The 14247-nt window shown below is 34.9% G+C and overlaps 1 protein-coding gene and 1 pseudogene across 1 annotated transcript; one reads left to right on the forward strand and one right to left on the reverse strand.

Moving 5' to 3' along the window:
- The first annotated feature begins 9083 nt into the window (after positions 1-9083).
- Positions 9084-9761, forward strand: LOC140866984 (dirigent protein 22-like). The gene has a single exon (XM_073272051.1). It carries the CDS (start codon positions 9091-9093, stop codon positions 9655-9657), a length of 567 nt encoding a protein of 188 aa, XP_073128152.1. The 5' UTR covers positions 9084-9090; the 3' UTR covers positions 9658-9761.
- A 1902-nt stretch (positions 9762-11663) lies between these two features.
- On the reverse strand, positions 11664-13601 carry LOC140861064 (RNA-binding KH domain-containing protein PEPPER-like; annotated as a pseudogene).
- Positions 13602-14247: the final 646 nt, after the last annotated feature.

A 14247-nucleotide genomic window follows, 5' to 3' on the forward strand; every position in this document is an offset into this window, starting at 1 on the left:
ATAGTTCCAGAACTGATTCAAGTGTAGATTCAGATGTTGAGAAAGAATTGGAAGTAGAGTCAGAATCTGATGACTCTGGGGAAGATGCTGAGGAAGGTGTTGCCGACACCCTGGACAACACCTTGGGTGAAGAATATCGGGTAAATTCTTCCTACTCTTCTGCCTTTTATTCCAAGGAAATTGCAGATTTTTGGGATAAGTATGCTGACCGTGAGTTCCTTGAGGAACGCAATATTGATGTGGAGAGCTATGAAGCTCAAAATTTGGTCAGATTCTTTGAGGTGAGAAATTTGCTGGCCACCATCTCCACTGCTGGTCCGTATTGCAGGGAAATTGTTCGAGAATTCTACTATAATTTGACTGAAGCTGTGAAGGATCCACGATATGTCAAGTATGGGAAGGTATATGTGTGAGGACAAATTTTTGCCTTTAGTCCTGCTATCATCAATGGCTTTCTCCATACACTTTTTTTTGATGATGCGACACTGCTTACCATGGATGAGATGACATCTATCATCACAGGAGGTCAAGTCATTGTATTTCCAGCTCACCCTAAGAAGTTGCAGGCTGCCAAGATCACCTCTTTCTACTCTGTTCTACACAAGATCGCTGTCAAGACATGGACTCCATCTGGGAATTTCACTGTTGTCACAAAGCACCAGGATCCAGTCTTGTACGCCATTGGAACAGGAGTAAATTTCAACTATGGTTGACTGGTGTTTGACACGGTCATGGCCTTTGCAGAATGTGCTCAACCAACCTTGAAGCTGCTGATAGTTGTGTTTTTGTTGCATTTGTTAGTATCATTTTTGTTGTTGTTTCGCATTAGTTGCATGTTTTATTTTAGCATTTTGTTCGTATTGCATTTTCCGTGTTTGCATGATGGGATTCTTGTTTTTGTGGTTAGGTCACTTATTTTGCGGACTAAGATGGAACCTCGGAGGAATGGAGATTTGAAGCAAGGGAAATGCTGGACAATTTCTGGAAATTCTCTCTCGATCGATTCGCAAGAGTACGCAGATCGAGCGAGCGCATATATTTTGAGGACAGTAGAAAGGACAATTTCTCTCACTCGATCCACAGATGTTTACCGATCGAGCGAGCCCTATTTACGCGAGGCAGTAGCAATTGGATATTCACGCCGCTCGATCCGCTATTTCCTGCAGATCGAGCGGGCGTTATGTTTTGGAAAAAAAATATACTTTTGGAAACTTTGTTAATTTAGTTCCTAGCCTTTATTAGACTATTATTCCGTTTTAGTAGGATTTTTTATGAGACTTGTGGAGACACATTGGAGGCTAGGTTTTCTTCTTGAATTCTTAATTCGAGTTTTCTTCTTTTTCTTTGAATTTTGTGAATTTTGCTATGAATCGTTGTAGCTAAACTTTAGTACTTGGTTGAGGAAGACAAAACCCTTGATTTAGTTTATTCATGAGATTTTGATTTTCAATGTTTGATTTTTATCAAGTATCAAGAATTATTCTGAATTGATTGATATGCTTGTGTATGAGATTTTTAGATTGGCCATCTTAGGATTTCATTATACAAACGAATGCTAAATTAGAATTCAAATCCGTAATTGTTTGAAACCTCTAATTTGCGAAGAAACTATGATTAATATTTTCTGCTGTTGAATTTGTTAAATCGTAGGAATAATAATTGACTAGGCTAAATTCATCCGCTTGTGTATGAGTTGTCTAGCTTTATCAGTTTTACTAGTTTGAATGCTACCGTGGATTTAAATCTGATCGCTGGTATTGGGTTAGTTTATGGGGTAAGGGTTAACTTAGACTGCTGTTGTCTAGTTAACTAAAATTAAGGTGAAACAGGAATTAAATTTCCAATGATGAATATTCGATGTGAATTAATTATTTTTAGAGAATCGATGATCGAGTGAATGATTTCAAGGGTGTAGTCGACCGATACCAAGTCTCGTTATTTTATTGATTTTCTTATTTTAATTCTTTCATAGTAGTTAATTCTAAAATTCCCAAATCCCCTTTTATTTATTTCAAGTATTTTTAAGAACACAAATAAATTTCACTTTCCTCGTGAAAATGATCCCTACTCTCGCTACTACATGTTATTTAGTTAATCTGAGTTGGGTTAATTTGGACGCGACACGACTAAGCGTTATCAAATTTTTGCATCGTTGCTGGGGAAAGGCGTTTAATTTATTTGTGTTTTTGTTTTTGTTTCTTTGTTTTTTTTTTAATTCCTCCTAGTTCTACTCTGGTTTGTTCGTGCGTGCAGGTGAATCTTCGAAAGAAGAAGAGTTTTCATACGACCCAGAGATAGAAAGAATTTTGCATAGGCGAAGGAGGACTTTTATGGTGTAATACTTTGAGATGTCAAATCTACAAGTATTCACAAGTTTTACCTAGCAACACGGAGAGCCTTTCTACGCAGCATGGAAGAGATTCAATGATTTAGCAACCATATTCCGGTATCATGATTTTTCTAATTATTCTCTCCTTACATATTTTCTTAATGGTTTGGATGCAGTGACAAGAAAATGGGTAATTGATGGAGCTTTCACAGCCCGTATTTCAATATTTTTCCGAGATGATGATACCATGAGACACCTGTTGGATGATATGGCCGAGTTTGACTATTACTGGTATTCACACTCTCAATACCCGGATTTTACAGACCAACCATTTGAGCTTCAAAATGAGGAGGGAAGTTGTTCGCAGTTGATCTTACATCCGCTAGAGGATATCATGAGCAAGCTTGTGGCATCGACTGTGGAAACTATAGAAGATCTGAAAAAGTCTAGATGTGACCTTGTGGAGCACATGGAGAATATCAAGAGATCACTCGTCCATGAATACCGAGAACATGAAGTGAAGCAAGATATTCAAGCATTGACCAACCCAATTTGGTTTAATGATGATGACTCAGAGAACCAGGATTTGGAGTGCAAATCAATTCCTGCTGAAGATTTAGAGGCGTTTGAGTCTTCTCTTCTTATTGAACCGCAGTCGGAAGATGTTATGGAAGAAATAAGGTATGATGGAAATATGCTGCCACTCGAGTTTGAGGATGACGGAGTTCAAGAGTCTATCGATATGAGCTCATCGATAGTATTATCATACACACATCCCCAAGATCATTCCTTTCCATTCGTACCAGCCTTAAAAGATGTTAGTTTCCAAGAGCCCACCGAGACGTTCTCTTCCTATGTTTACCAGCTATGGAGTGTTGCTGCAGTGACGAGCTTAATCTGTTTATATCTGGCCAAGCTTGAGGGCTTATGGAACCAAGACCCATTTGTGGTGTCATATGACACTTATTTTGGGCGTCAGCCGCTCTTTGAGCAGTGCTTCTGAGAGTCAAGCCGATGACTGAAAATCAAGCGCTGGCTGGGAGGCAACCCAGTGTCTTTATCCTTTATTTCATTTTTTGTTTTTGTTTTGTTTTGTTTTTTTTTTTTTTTTGTTTTATTTTCTTTGTTTTTAGGAGTCTAGCCGCCCCGTCTATAGACCAATTTTCAATATGAGTCTCCCATTATTCAACCTAAGGCCAAAGAGGACGACAACGCTAGCACTTGAACCAGGGGAGTTTTGTTTTAATTTTGCATCTTGTTATCATTTTGTTACTTGTGTTTGTGTCGTTAGTACTAGAGCATTGAGGGCAATGCTTTGGTTAAGTGTGGGGGGAGTTCATTCGATGGTTTGTCATTTTGTTTGCATTCGTTTGTTGAGTATATGCATATAGTTCGTTCCATATCATTTGTTAGTTTATTAGTGTTTGTCGTGTTACATGAGTAGGATGATGATTGTTAGCCTATGATGAGGTAGTTGAAAAATTATGAATTTTTGAAAAAATTTACTCTTGATTGGAAATGAGAAACCGGAGGTTGTTTGTTGAATATTCTTAAGCACGCATGTTTAACCAGTGAAGTGTAGCGATATATTAGATATTGTGATGTCTGTTGGATCATTGCACGACAATAGGTGTTTGTGAAACTTGATAGTATTTGAATCTTGATGATTTCTTTGATATGGCATAAACGATCTTGGGCGCACCTAGAAAAAAAAAAGAATAAATTTTACAACTCCATCCGGGCCTGAAAAGGATTGAAATCCTAATCCTAAAAGATTAAATTCAAGGCTAAGTATGCGGATTAAATGGGGTTGATGCTCCATCCGGGCTATAGACGAGGGGATTGAAAATCTAATCCTGTCTTAGTTATAGCTAAGTATGCGGGTAATTATTGGGGCTAAAGCAATACCGGGTGCAAAATCCGGAGGTGCGTAATTATTCTCAAGGAAGTTGTGGTTTGTTGAATGATTGTTGGGAGGAGATTTCTTGATGGTGAGGCTTGCACTGAATTGTTATAGGTCGACGAACAGTCTTGAAACTTTGTTCTTTTGAAGTTGCAAGTAACTAGGGTAACATGGCACACACACACGTTCGCTTTCAACTGAAGGTGTATCATTGATGATTGAGAGTCGCTATGAACTTATTTTTAGATGAAAATGGTTTTCTCTGAGGCTATGAATTGTGTGATTCATCCTTGCTTAGATGTTTATTCTGTTTCATTTTGTTTTTGCATAACTTGCTCGAGGGCGAGAAAGGATTAAGTGTGGGTGTATTTGATAGTTGTGTTTTTGTTGCATTTGTTAGTATCATTTTTGTCGTTGTTTCGCATTAGTTGCATGTTTTATTTTAGCATTTTGTTTGTATTGCATTTTCCGTGTTTGCATGATGGAATTCTTGTTTTTGTGGTTAGGTCACTTATTTTGCGGACTAAGATGGAACCTCGGAGGAATGGAGATTTGAAGCAAGGGAAATGCTAGACAATTTTTGGAAATTCTCTCTCGATCGATCCGCAAGAGTATGCAGATCGAGCGAGCGCTTATATTTTGAGGACGGTAGGAAGGACAATTTCTCTCGCTCGATCCGCAGATGTTTACCGATCAAGCGAGCCCTATTTACGCGAGGCAGTAGCAGTTGGATATTCACGCCGCTCGATCCGCTATTTCCTGCAGATCGAGCGGGCGTTATGTTTCGAAAAAAAAAATATTTTTGAAAACTTTGTTAATTTAGTTCTTAGCCTTTATTAGACTATTATTCCGTTTTAGTAGGATTTTTTATAAGACTTGTGGAGACACATTGGAGGCTAGGTTTTTTTCTTGAATTCTTAATTCGAGTTTTCTTCTTTTTCTTTGAATTTTGTGAATTTTGCTATGAATCGTTGTAGCTAAACTTTAGTACTTGGTTGAGGAAGACAAAACCCTTGATTTAATTTATTCATGAGATTTTGATTTTCAATGTTTGATTTTTATCAAGTATCAAGAATTATTCTGAATTGATTGATATGCTTGTGTATAAGATTTTTAGATTGGCCATCTTAGGATTTCATTATACAAACGAATGCTAAATTAGAATTCAAATCCGTAATTGTTTGAAACCTCTAATTTGCGAAGCAACTATGATTAATATTTTCTGCTGTTGAATTTGTTAAATCATAGGAATAATAATTGACTAGGCTAAATTCATCCGCTTGTGTATGGGTTGTCTAGCTTTATCAGTTTTACTAGTTTTAATGCTACCGTGGATTTAAATCTGATCGCTGGTATTGGGTTAGTTTATGGGGTAAGGGTTAACTTAGACTGTTGTTGTCTAGTTAACTAAAATTAAGGTGAAACAGGAATTAAATTTCCAATGATGAATATTCGATGTGAATTAATTATTTTTAGAGAATCGATGATCGAGTGAATGATTTCAAGGGTGTAGTCGACCGATACCAAGTCTCGTTATTTTATTGATTTTCTTATTTTAATTCTTGCATAGTAGTTAATTCTAAAATTTTTAAATCCCCTTTTATTTATTTCAAGTATTTTTAAGAACACAAATAAATTTTACTTTTCTCGTGGGAACGATCCCTACTCTCGCTACTACATGTTATTTAGTTAATCTGAGTTGGGTTAATTTGGGCGTGACACGACTAAGCGTTACCAGCTGCCTTATCCATCTCTGATTTATTCTATGATGTTGTCTCAAGAGATTGAGAAGGATGATGATGAGGTTCTTATTGAATCTGTAGAGCTGCTAAAGATAGCACCTGCATTGCTGCAAGGCAACAGAAAGATAGACCTACCTTGGTCTGAATCAGGTGTTGCCGCAGGTGTTATGGCAGGTGTTGCCAACACCCCCTCTGCCACTGAAATTTTTGTACCCCCCTCTGCTGCTTAGAACAATGATCCTACATTTGTTCAAGCTCAATTATTGCATGCTGAGCAGAAGATTGCACAGGCTAAGGCTGATCTTGCCTATTATGAAGGGTTGAAGGCTCACTACGAGTCACTACTAAGTGGAGCTGGCCCTTCAGAACAAAAAGGGGGAGAAGAAATTGAAGCTGGAGAAGAAGAAGAAGCAGAAAGTGAAGCTGGAGAAGAAGAAGAAGCTGATAGCTCATCTTAGAGCAATCAATTCTAGATTTTTTTTGCTGGTTTAGTTTGTTTTTAGATGTGGTGTTTCTAAGTTTTTGTTTTTGCTCTGCTCCTAATCAAAACTGTTTTTTTTGTGATTTTAGCTCTGATATGTTTTTTTTTGTTGTTTCTCCTTATATATATTTTTATCGATCTAGAGTGTTGTAGCTAGATGTTGCTAACATCATATGACAACATCCCTGGTTATACTTAGGGGGTGAATCTATTCAGGGAGAGTTTTTATTAAGGGGGAGTTAAGTTGATTTATTTTTGAATTAATTGTGTTTTGTCCAGAAAGGCAAAAAGGGGAGAATGAAAGGAATATTTATTCCTTAAATCTTTTCTATTTTAAAAAAATTAAATATGATCTTTTGCCTTTCTTGTACTTTGAGTTTTAAATTAGTTTTGGAGATATTTTAGATTTGAGATATGATTAAGTTTCTCATAATATTTATTATCTTATCTCTAATGATTTGATTCTTTGCTTTGTAGATTTGACTTGATCAAAAATGAACAAGATCTAGAATCTCATGTCTACAAGGAAACATCTATAAAGAAGGATTCTAGCCTATATATGGAGATAGGCGTGCAAAGAGAAACAGACCGAGAAAAAAATAAAGAGACCGAAAAATTGAGTTTTTCTTAAGAGCTTTACGTACGTACTTTGAGAGAAGAACTGAGATCTTTTCAAGCTCACATCGGTAGTGAGTACTTGAAGCCTTGAAGATCACTTGAAGATCATTGATCAAGAAGTGTATTGCTCACGTGTTTTGGCTTCAAGATTTTTCTCCTTGTCTCATTCTATTATTCTATCTTGCATAGAAATTTTTGGAGAACGTTTATTCGTTTATTTTCTCACATGTTTGGAGAAAATTGATTTCGACAATAATTCACTAGTTTTAGGGTTTCGTAAACTTTTTGATTGTTTTTTAGTGAAAGTTTTGCCCTAAGGCGCTGCAAGAATATTTTATACTCTTGCTTAAAATATTTGAGTCTATTTATTTGGTTGCTTGTTTATTTTATTCACGCTTAAATTATATTTCGTTGCAAATTACTCAAAGTGTTATTATAGGTGTTGTCAACACCTTGTGACAACACCTCAAACTATTTATGTGCAACCCTCGTTCCCTTACATAACTTTTATTATTTTGTTTTTGTCATCACGATTCACGAAGATGCAACTTGCGGCACCTATGTCATTAGGTGCACGTGTATATGATGATTAAAATTTTGAACTAATACAATATGCATTATATTGAAGAGGCCATAATAACACATACAATTAATTATTAGAGAACCAACCGTGAGAGTTCTTTCGAGCTTCACTGTCCTACGTGGCATAAGAAAATTTTCTCTCATGTCATACAAAGGTAGAGCGTCCTTTATAATGTGTTTGAAATGCAAGATTTCAATGGAATTTGATGGAATTAAGAATTATAAATATCATTTTAGTGTTTGGTAAAATAGGATTTAGAAATGAGATTGATATATATTTGATGGGATTTCATTTAATTAAATAAAATTCTTATGAAATTTGTCGGATTCCGTGAGATTTTATAGGATTTGAGTTTTAAACATTATAATAAAATTTTTAAAAATTATATTTATATAACTTAATCGTAGATTTCAAGTTATCTTTGCAAATTTTAAAAAATATCATTTATCTAAAAAATTATATTATCAATTCATACTATTATATTTTAAATTCTTACCAAACGCCAAAACGGAATTTCAATTCCACGAATTCCAAATCCAATTTCAAATTCAATTCCAATTTCAATTCAAAATCCCATTTTTTTTATAAATCCAAACATACTGTGTGTCTCTTGTATTTATTTTTATTATTTATAAATATTTAAATAATATTATCTTTTGTTTTGTTTTTTCATTTTTTTCTTATTCTGAACGTTTCATTCTTTTCATTTTTTTATTTTTTTAATTTTTATTATTAAATTATTAAATATGATGTATTTTAGCATTTGTAAAATTTTATTTTTTATTATTAAATATTATGTATTTTAGCCTTTGACCATTAAATATTTTGTATTTTTTGTTTTGAGTTCTATACATTTTCAATATATTTTTAAAATATAAAAATAAATTTCAACTAATTAAAATTATATTTATTTTTTATTAAGTATAATTGATTAATATTAAAAAGACATACACGATAAACGTATACAAAAATATATGAAATGGTGATCTGTCGGATCGACCTGTTGTTGATGTGGTGGAGGGGGGCCAGATTACAAAAGAGTGGTGATAAGGGTTGAGGTGGTTGTACAATGTCTTGAATAAGATATATAATATATTTTATCAACTACCTAGCTCAATGTGTGTACAAAAAAAATGATATATACTTTACCAACCACGTGAATGTTCTTACGCACTAATCGTCAATTTCACTCACGCGAGTCCCATTAATATGACATATCTGCAAAGCATCTTTCTTTTGTATCGTGGAAGCATCTTATTCCTACTTTCAAGGACGAAAATATTTGGAAAGGAAACTTGTCCTTTTCTTAAAAATTCATAAAAAAAAACTGCACGGGGATTCAAGTGGGCAACGAGTATTACAAATAAAACGCCTTCAAATTGTCAGCTCCTTCATATTTTTCACAAGAAAATTAGTGAGATGGAGAAGCTTCCAATGCTAATTCTGATCAATATTTTCCATTTTATAACATTTGGTATTGCTCATGATGGCTATGTTGCTCAAGAACCCGAAGCTGTCGAAAATTGGTTCAAAAATCTTCCCTACGCCAAGGAAAAAGTCACCAAACTCCACTTCTTCTTCCACGACATTGTAGGTGGCAAGAATCCAACCGCGATCACCGTAGCTCAGGCGAATTCTACACCACAATCCCCGACGGGTTTTGGTCTAGTCCGTGTAATGGATGACGCATTGACAGTGGGTCCCGAACGCCAGTCGAAGTACCTCGGCGGGGCTCAAGGGATTTATGGATCGGCCTCGCTGGAGGATTTAGGCTTACTCATGATCCTCAATTTCGTGTTCACGGATGGGAAGTATAACGGTAGCACACTCAGTGTACTTGGCCACAATCCTGTTCTACACGAGTATAGAGAACTAGCCGTTGTGGGCGGGTCTGGTGTTTTCCGACTAGCCCGTGGCATTGCCACCGCGAAAACTGTTTGGTTTAATCTTACCACCACTGATGCTGTAGTTGAATATCATGTTATGGTCTTGCATTATTGACAAAATGTTATTTTTTGCCTTTTTTGTTATGCTTGCGAGTGTTTAGGCGATATCTTTAATCATATCCGATATGGCATGCGAATCTGATCAATTGTCGGGGCAAAAATTATCAGCAACCTAACATTTATTCTTCGACGTTTATTTAAAATTGACATCCGAAAAAGGCACGAGTATATATAGACAAAGGAAACTTGCGGAGTGTTTAGGCGATACCTTTAATCATATCGGACATGGCATGTTTCCTTTGTCTATACTCATGTCTTTTTCTGATGTCAATTTTAAATAAACGTCGAAGAATAAATGTTAGGTTGCTGATAATTTTGTGCCCCAGCAATTCAGATTCTGCTATTATTTAATAAATCAATAACATCATTCATACACTTAAAAAATCCAAAGGTTATGATCTGAAAAGAAAGAAAAAAAAAAAAAAAAAAGTCCTTAGTTTACTTTAAAAAGTAGACCTTAGGTTGTATGATATGTATATCACTCTTCGCTGTGTAGAATTGTCGCGTGGTTTTTCGGTAATGGAAATTGTCTAATATTAAGAAAAATTACAAAAATATTGGTTCTTTAAGTTGGTCTATTTGTTGATTTGTTTTTCTAAAGTAATCAAAATTTAGCATTCGTATTTAAGTTTGATTTCTTGGCTTTAGGTCAAATTTACACATCAGAAATACACCTAGTGTCATATCATCGGTAATATGTCAGTAATGTCCGACATTTCTCTAGTAAATAAGACTAAAAGTGACAAGATGAAGACCACGTTTTGACTACTTACATCAACAAGATTTCAAATAATTAAGCTTAGAGAACGAATTTGACAATGAGTGAGCAACTTAATTCATGTGCAAGAACATTAATCCAAGTTAGACCACTTTTTTCTTCTTGATTCTAATTTTGTATGGCCACAATGGCATTTCTAGAAGCACAATTAACAATAATACAGATTCATATTCAAATGACCAGAGACATACTTTTTCATTTTTTATTTTTATTTCTGAGGTATTGGTTAATGGCTAATCAGTAATTGGTTAGTTTTGAGGTGATTAGTTTCTTAATTGATTCTGAGAACTATCAAATGCATACATTACTTTGATGTATATAAAACAATTTTATAGCTAATTTACATGTGTAATGCCCCAATTTTATCTTAATTAAGTTTATTTGAGATAATCAGAGTTTTCAGAGTTCAAGAGCCGACTTGATTTTGATCAGGGTTTATTTTGCAAATTTTGAAAATTTCAGGGACTAAAACGCAAATAATGGATTTTATATATTATCTACACATTCTTTGACTTGTCTAAGCACTCATTCTTCTTCCCCAACACGCCTAGACTCCATTTAAGGCGCCCAACGTGACTCCAAGATTTCAGATTTCAGTCCGAGTTCGATCCGTCCGTTGGAATTTAATTCTGAAGGCAATTTCACTAGTAGAAAAATCGCGTAAGACTTCGGTTATTAACCAAAGTCGTAGGCACTTAATTACCGAAGTAGTGTCACGTGAAGTAATAGGGTACTTTTTTACTTCGCTGAATCACCGAAGTCTTATATCTTAAATTATCGAAGTCTTTGATCATTTTTTGGAGGCAGAATTGGACCGGTGCCGAAGTAAAAACATATATTTTACTTCGCTAATTTCATAAGTTACGAAGTCAAATATATTCTTATACTTCGTCAATTAATGAATTTGCCGAAGTAACAACTATGATTTTACTTCGGGTTTTGGACGAAGTTAAATATTGTCTATTACTTCGTTAATTTCGTATATAACCGAAGTAAAATGTATTCTTTTACTTCGATTTTTAATAAAATTTTTGAAGTTAAATATTGTCTATTACTTCAGTAATTTCAATAATATACAAAGTGAAATAATGTATTTTACTTCGTTAATTTCCTATATTACCGTATTAAAATGCATTCTTCTACTTTGTTTATTAATGAAATTACCGAAGTAATAGAATAATATGTACTTTGGTAATTTTATTAATAGACGAAGTAGAAGATAACTATTTACTTCGTTCATTCTAAAATTGTCGAAGCAATAGAACACATTTTTTAAATTAAGATTTAGATACAATAATGCCATAAATATATTTTTGAAACTTAAAAATACACTAATAATATTAATTAATCCATCCTAAAACGACACATACATAAATCAACAAGTATTCTATCCACCAAAATACACTAACAATTTGAAATGAAATATTCAACCACCAAAACGTGTACACATCCACACGTATTTCGTAAGAACTGCTACCTAACTGAGAGTAGGAATGTCGTAAACTGGATTCTAGCTTGCCATAGGTCCCCTGAAGTTGCTCTCTGTGACCACTGGTGAAGTCCTGCATAACATAAAGATAACATCCACCTCATTTTTTATCTTTAGATAACAACAAGGCCATTTGTATGTATAGTAATTTCCTTACGTTTACTACTTCAAGGCAATATTTAAACCAAATGGTTATCAAAATCATATCAACTTACTTTCTCAGCCCCTATTTTGGGATTTGAACATTAAGGCCAAAGCACCAAAGTTTATGATCATGAATTCATGATCAGATTAGGAAAAAAGCCATTAAAAATCCGAAGAGACTTTAACTTGAATAAGTTGTTGGACTAGTTGAACTTGTGAAGAGGTGTCTTTTATCTCCACGGTGATTTCATCAGGCAGGCCCATACTCTCTTGCACAGTTAGAATGGCATCACTAGTGCGTCTAATGTAATCAATATTTGCTCCCTAAACTCCAATTATATCCTCTGCATAAGCAAGTGGTACTTGCATTGTCTGTGCAACCTGCCACAAGGAATCAACATGGCATATTTACAGGAAGAAATAGTGCAAGCAGTAACATCCAACTCCTAAATTCAATGAATAGAAGCAATATTCAAAGTACATGCCCAAACCTGAGTGACAATAGGCCCGCCAGAATGTCCTATTGTTGAAGGGCGACTTCCAAGTCCATGATCTGCTCCATACACTGAAAGTCTGGACAAACTCAAACGGGATTCTAGCTCTCTTTCACGGTCAAGGAAGAGTGAATCCCGCTTTAGAGAAACAGAGTAATCGGAACCTAGTGACGTTTGTGGGGTAGTATGCAGTGATGTTTTCTCAGCCCAAGCTTCTACTTGTCGTTCCTGCGTCGCCGGACCATTATACTGCAAAAAGGAGTAACATTCTCACGATAGTCTCGTGATCGCATGAAACCAAAAAACCTATACCAGGAACTTACACTCTTCTCAAATAAAGGAAGAACTGTGTGATCCACCAAAAAATTTCTCAGGTGACCCACCACAGCTTCCAAGCCTTTTAGGACTTTGGCAGCTTCTCCTTGTAAATCAACAACCCTTTCATCGGAACTAACATATACCGGTAATTCATCTGCAAATAACAAGCAATATAGAGTACCACCTCGTTCATCATAAAGGGCAAAAATTTTTTGAAGTGGATCGTGAGAAAAGGATTATAGAGCCAAAAAAATATGACTGAGATATACATTTTCCTAGTTGAGATCAAATGATCATTTCAAGGGGGCAAAAACTGATCATTTTGTGCTTTAACTGATTACGTCCATGACATCAAGATTATAATAAAACAATTAAAGCTGTGTATGCCACACACATCTTTAAAAATCATGAGCTCATAAAATGGAGTGCAGAAAAAGAATGTTTCCTATCATGAAGTTTAAGTGGCTCGAATTAATAGCTGTAGAATTAAGAGTAGTGCATTGTGGATGCAACCCTTGAGATCAACCAAAAACTATTTGAAAGGATGGGGAGGCTTACTAAGAGCTGCTAAAATCTAAAAATACAACTAATGCTAAAAATCAATTTTGTAATACCTAAGGAAAATAAAAAGTGTATGCCCTCTCAGAGAACAAAAACTTTACCTGATTCCTAAGCTCCATGATGCAAGGTTCTTTTTCCAGATTCTCTCCATTCATTTCGAATTAATGATGTGAAGTCACCAATATGCAAGAGGGTAAAATTATAGCTAATTGTAATGTGGATTTTTACCCATGAAACAATAGTTTATAGTGGCAATAAGATATAAAGGATTACTTGCACCTCTAAAAAAAATAATTACTTGCATTCTGGAAACTCATGCAGTACAGTTTAGTCGAGAATCCCAAGATATGACTGTAGTAGTGCTGCTTGCTCAACGGAAAATCAGGGCACCCACTTTTTCAGGAAACCAAACACCAATTCGTGAAAAATTTCATAATAAAGAAGGAATAATATCATAAACTGACAATTTTCCCTCTCTTATGCCTTTTCTGTTGTTTAATCGAAAAATAAGAATGATCATATCCTAATAATTTGACGAAGCATTGCATGGCTAAAATAATCATGTAATCTATAAATTATCCCTTAATATATCCATAAGGCGAATATGCTTGTTCACATAATCACAACAGATATTGTAGTCCAGCCACAACGAGACTCTCATCTGTGGAGCATGATATATTTAACATAATTTGACAAAAGAAACAAAAAAAATAATAATTAGAGGTGAGGATATGTTTTCCTATGTTAGTTACATTTTTTATGGATTATTTCTGTCAAAAAGGATACTATCACAGGTAGAGA

This window comes from Henckelia pumila, chromosome 4, assembly GCF_033568475.1.
Source record: "Henckelia pumila isolate YLH828 chromosome 4, ASM3356847v2, whole genome shotgun sequence".
NCBI classification, from domain to species: domain Eukaryota; kingdom Viridiplantae; phylum Streptophyta; class Magnoliopsida; order Lamiales; family Gesneriaceae; genus Henckelia; species Henckelia pumila.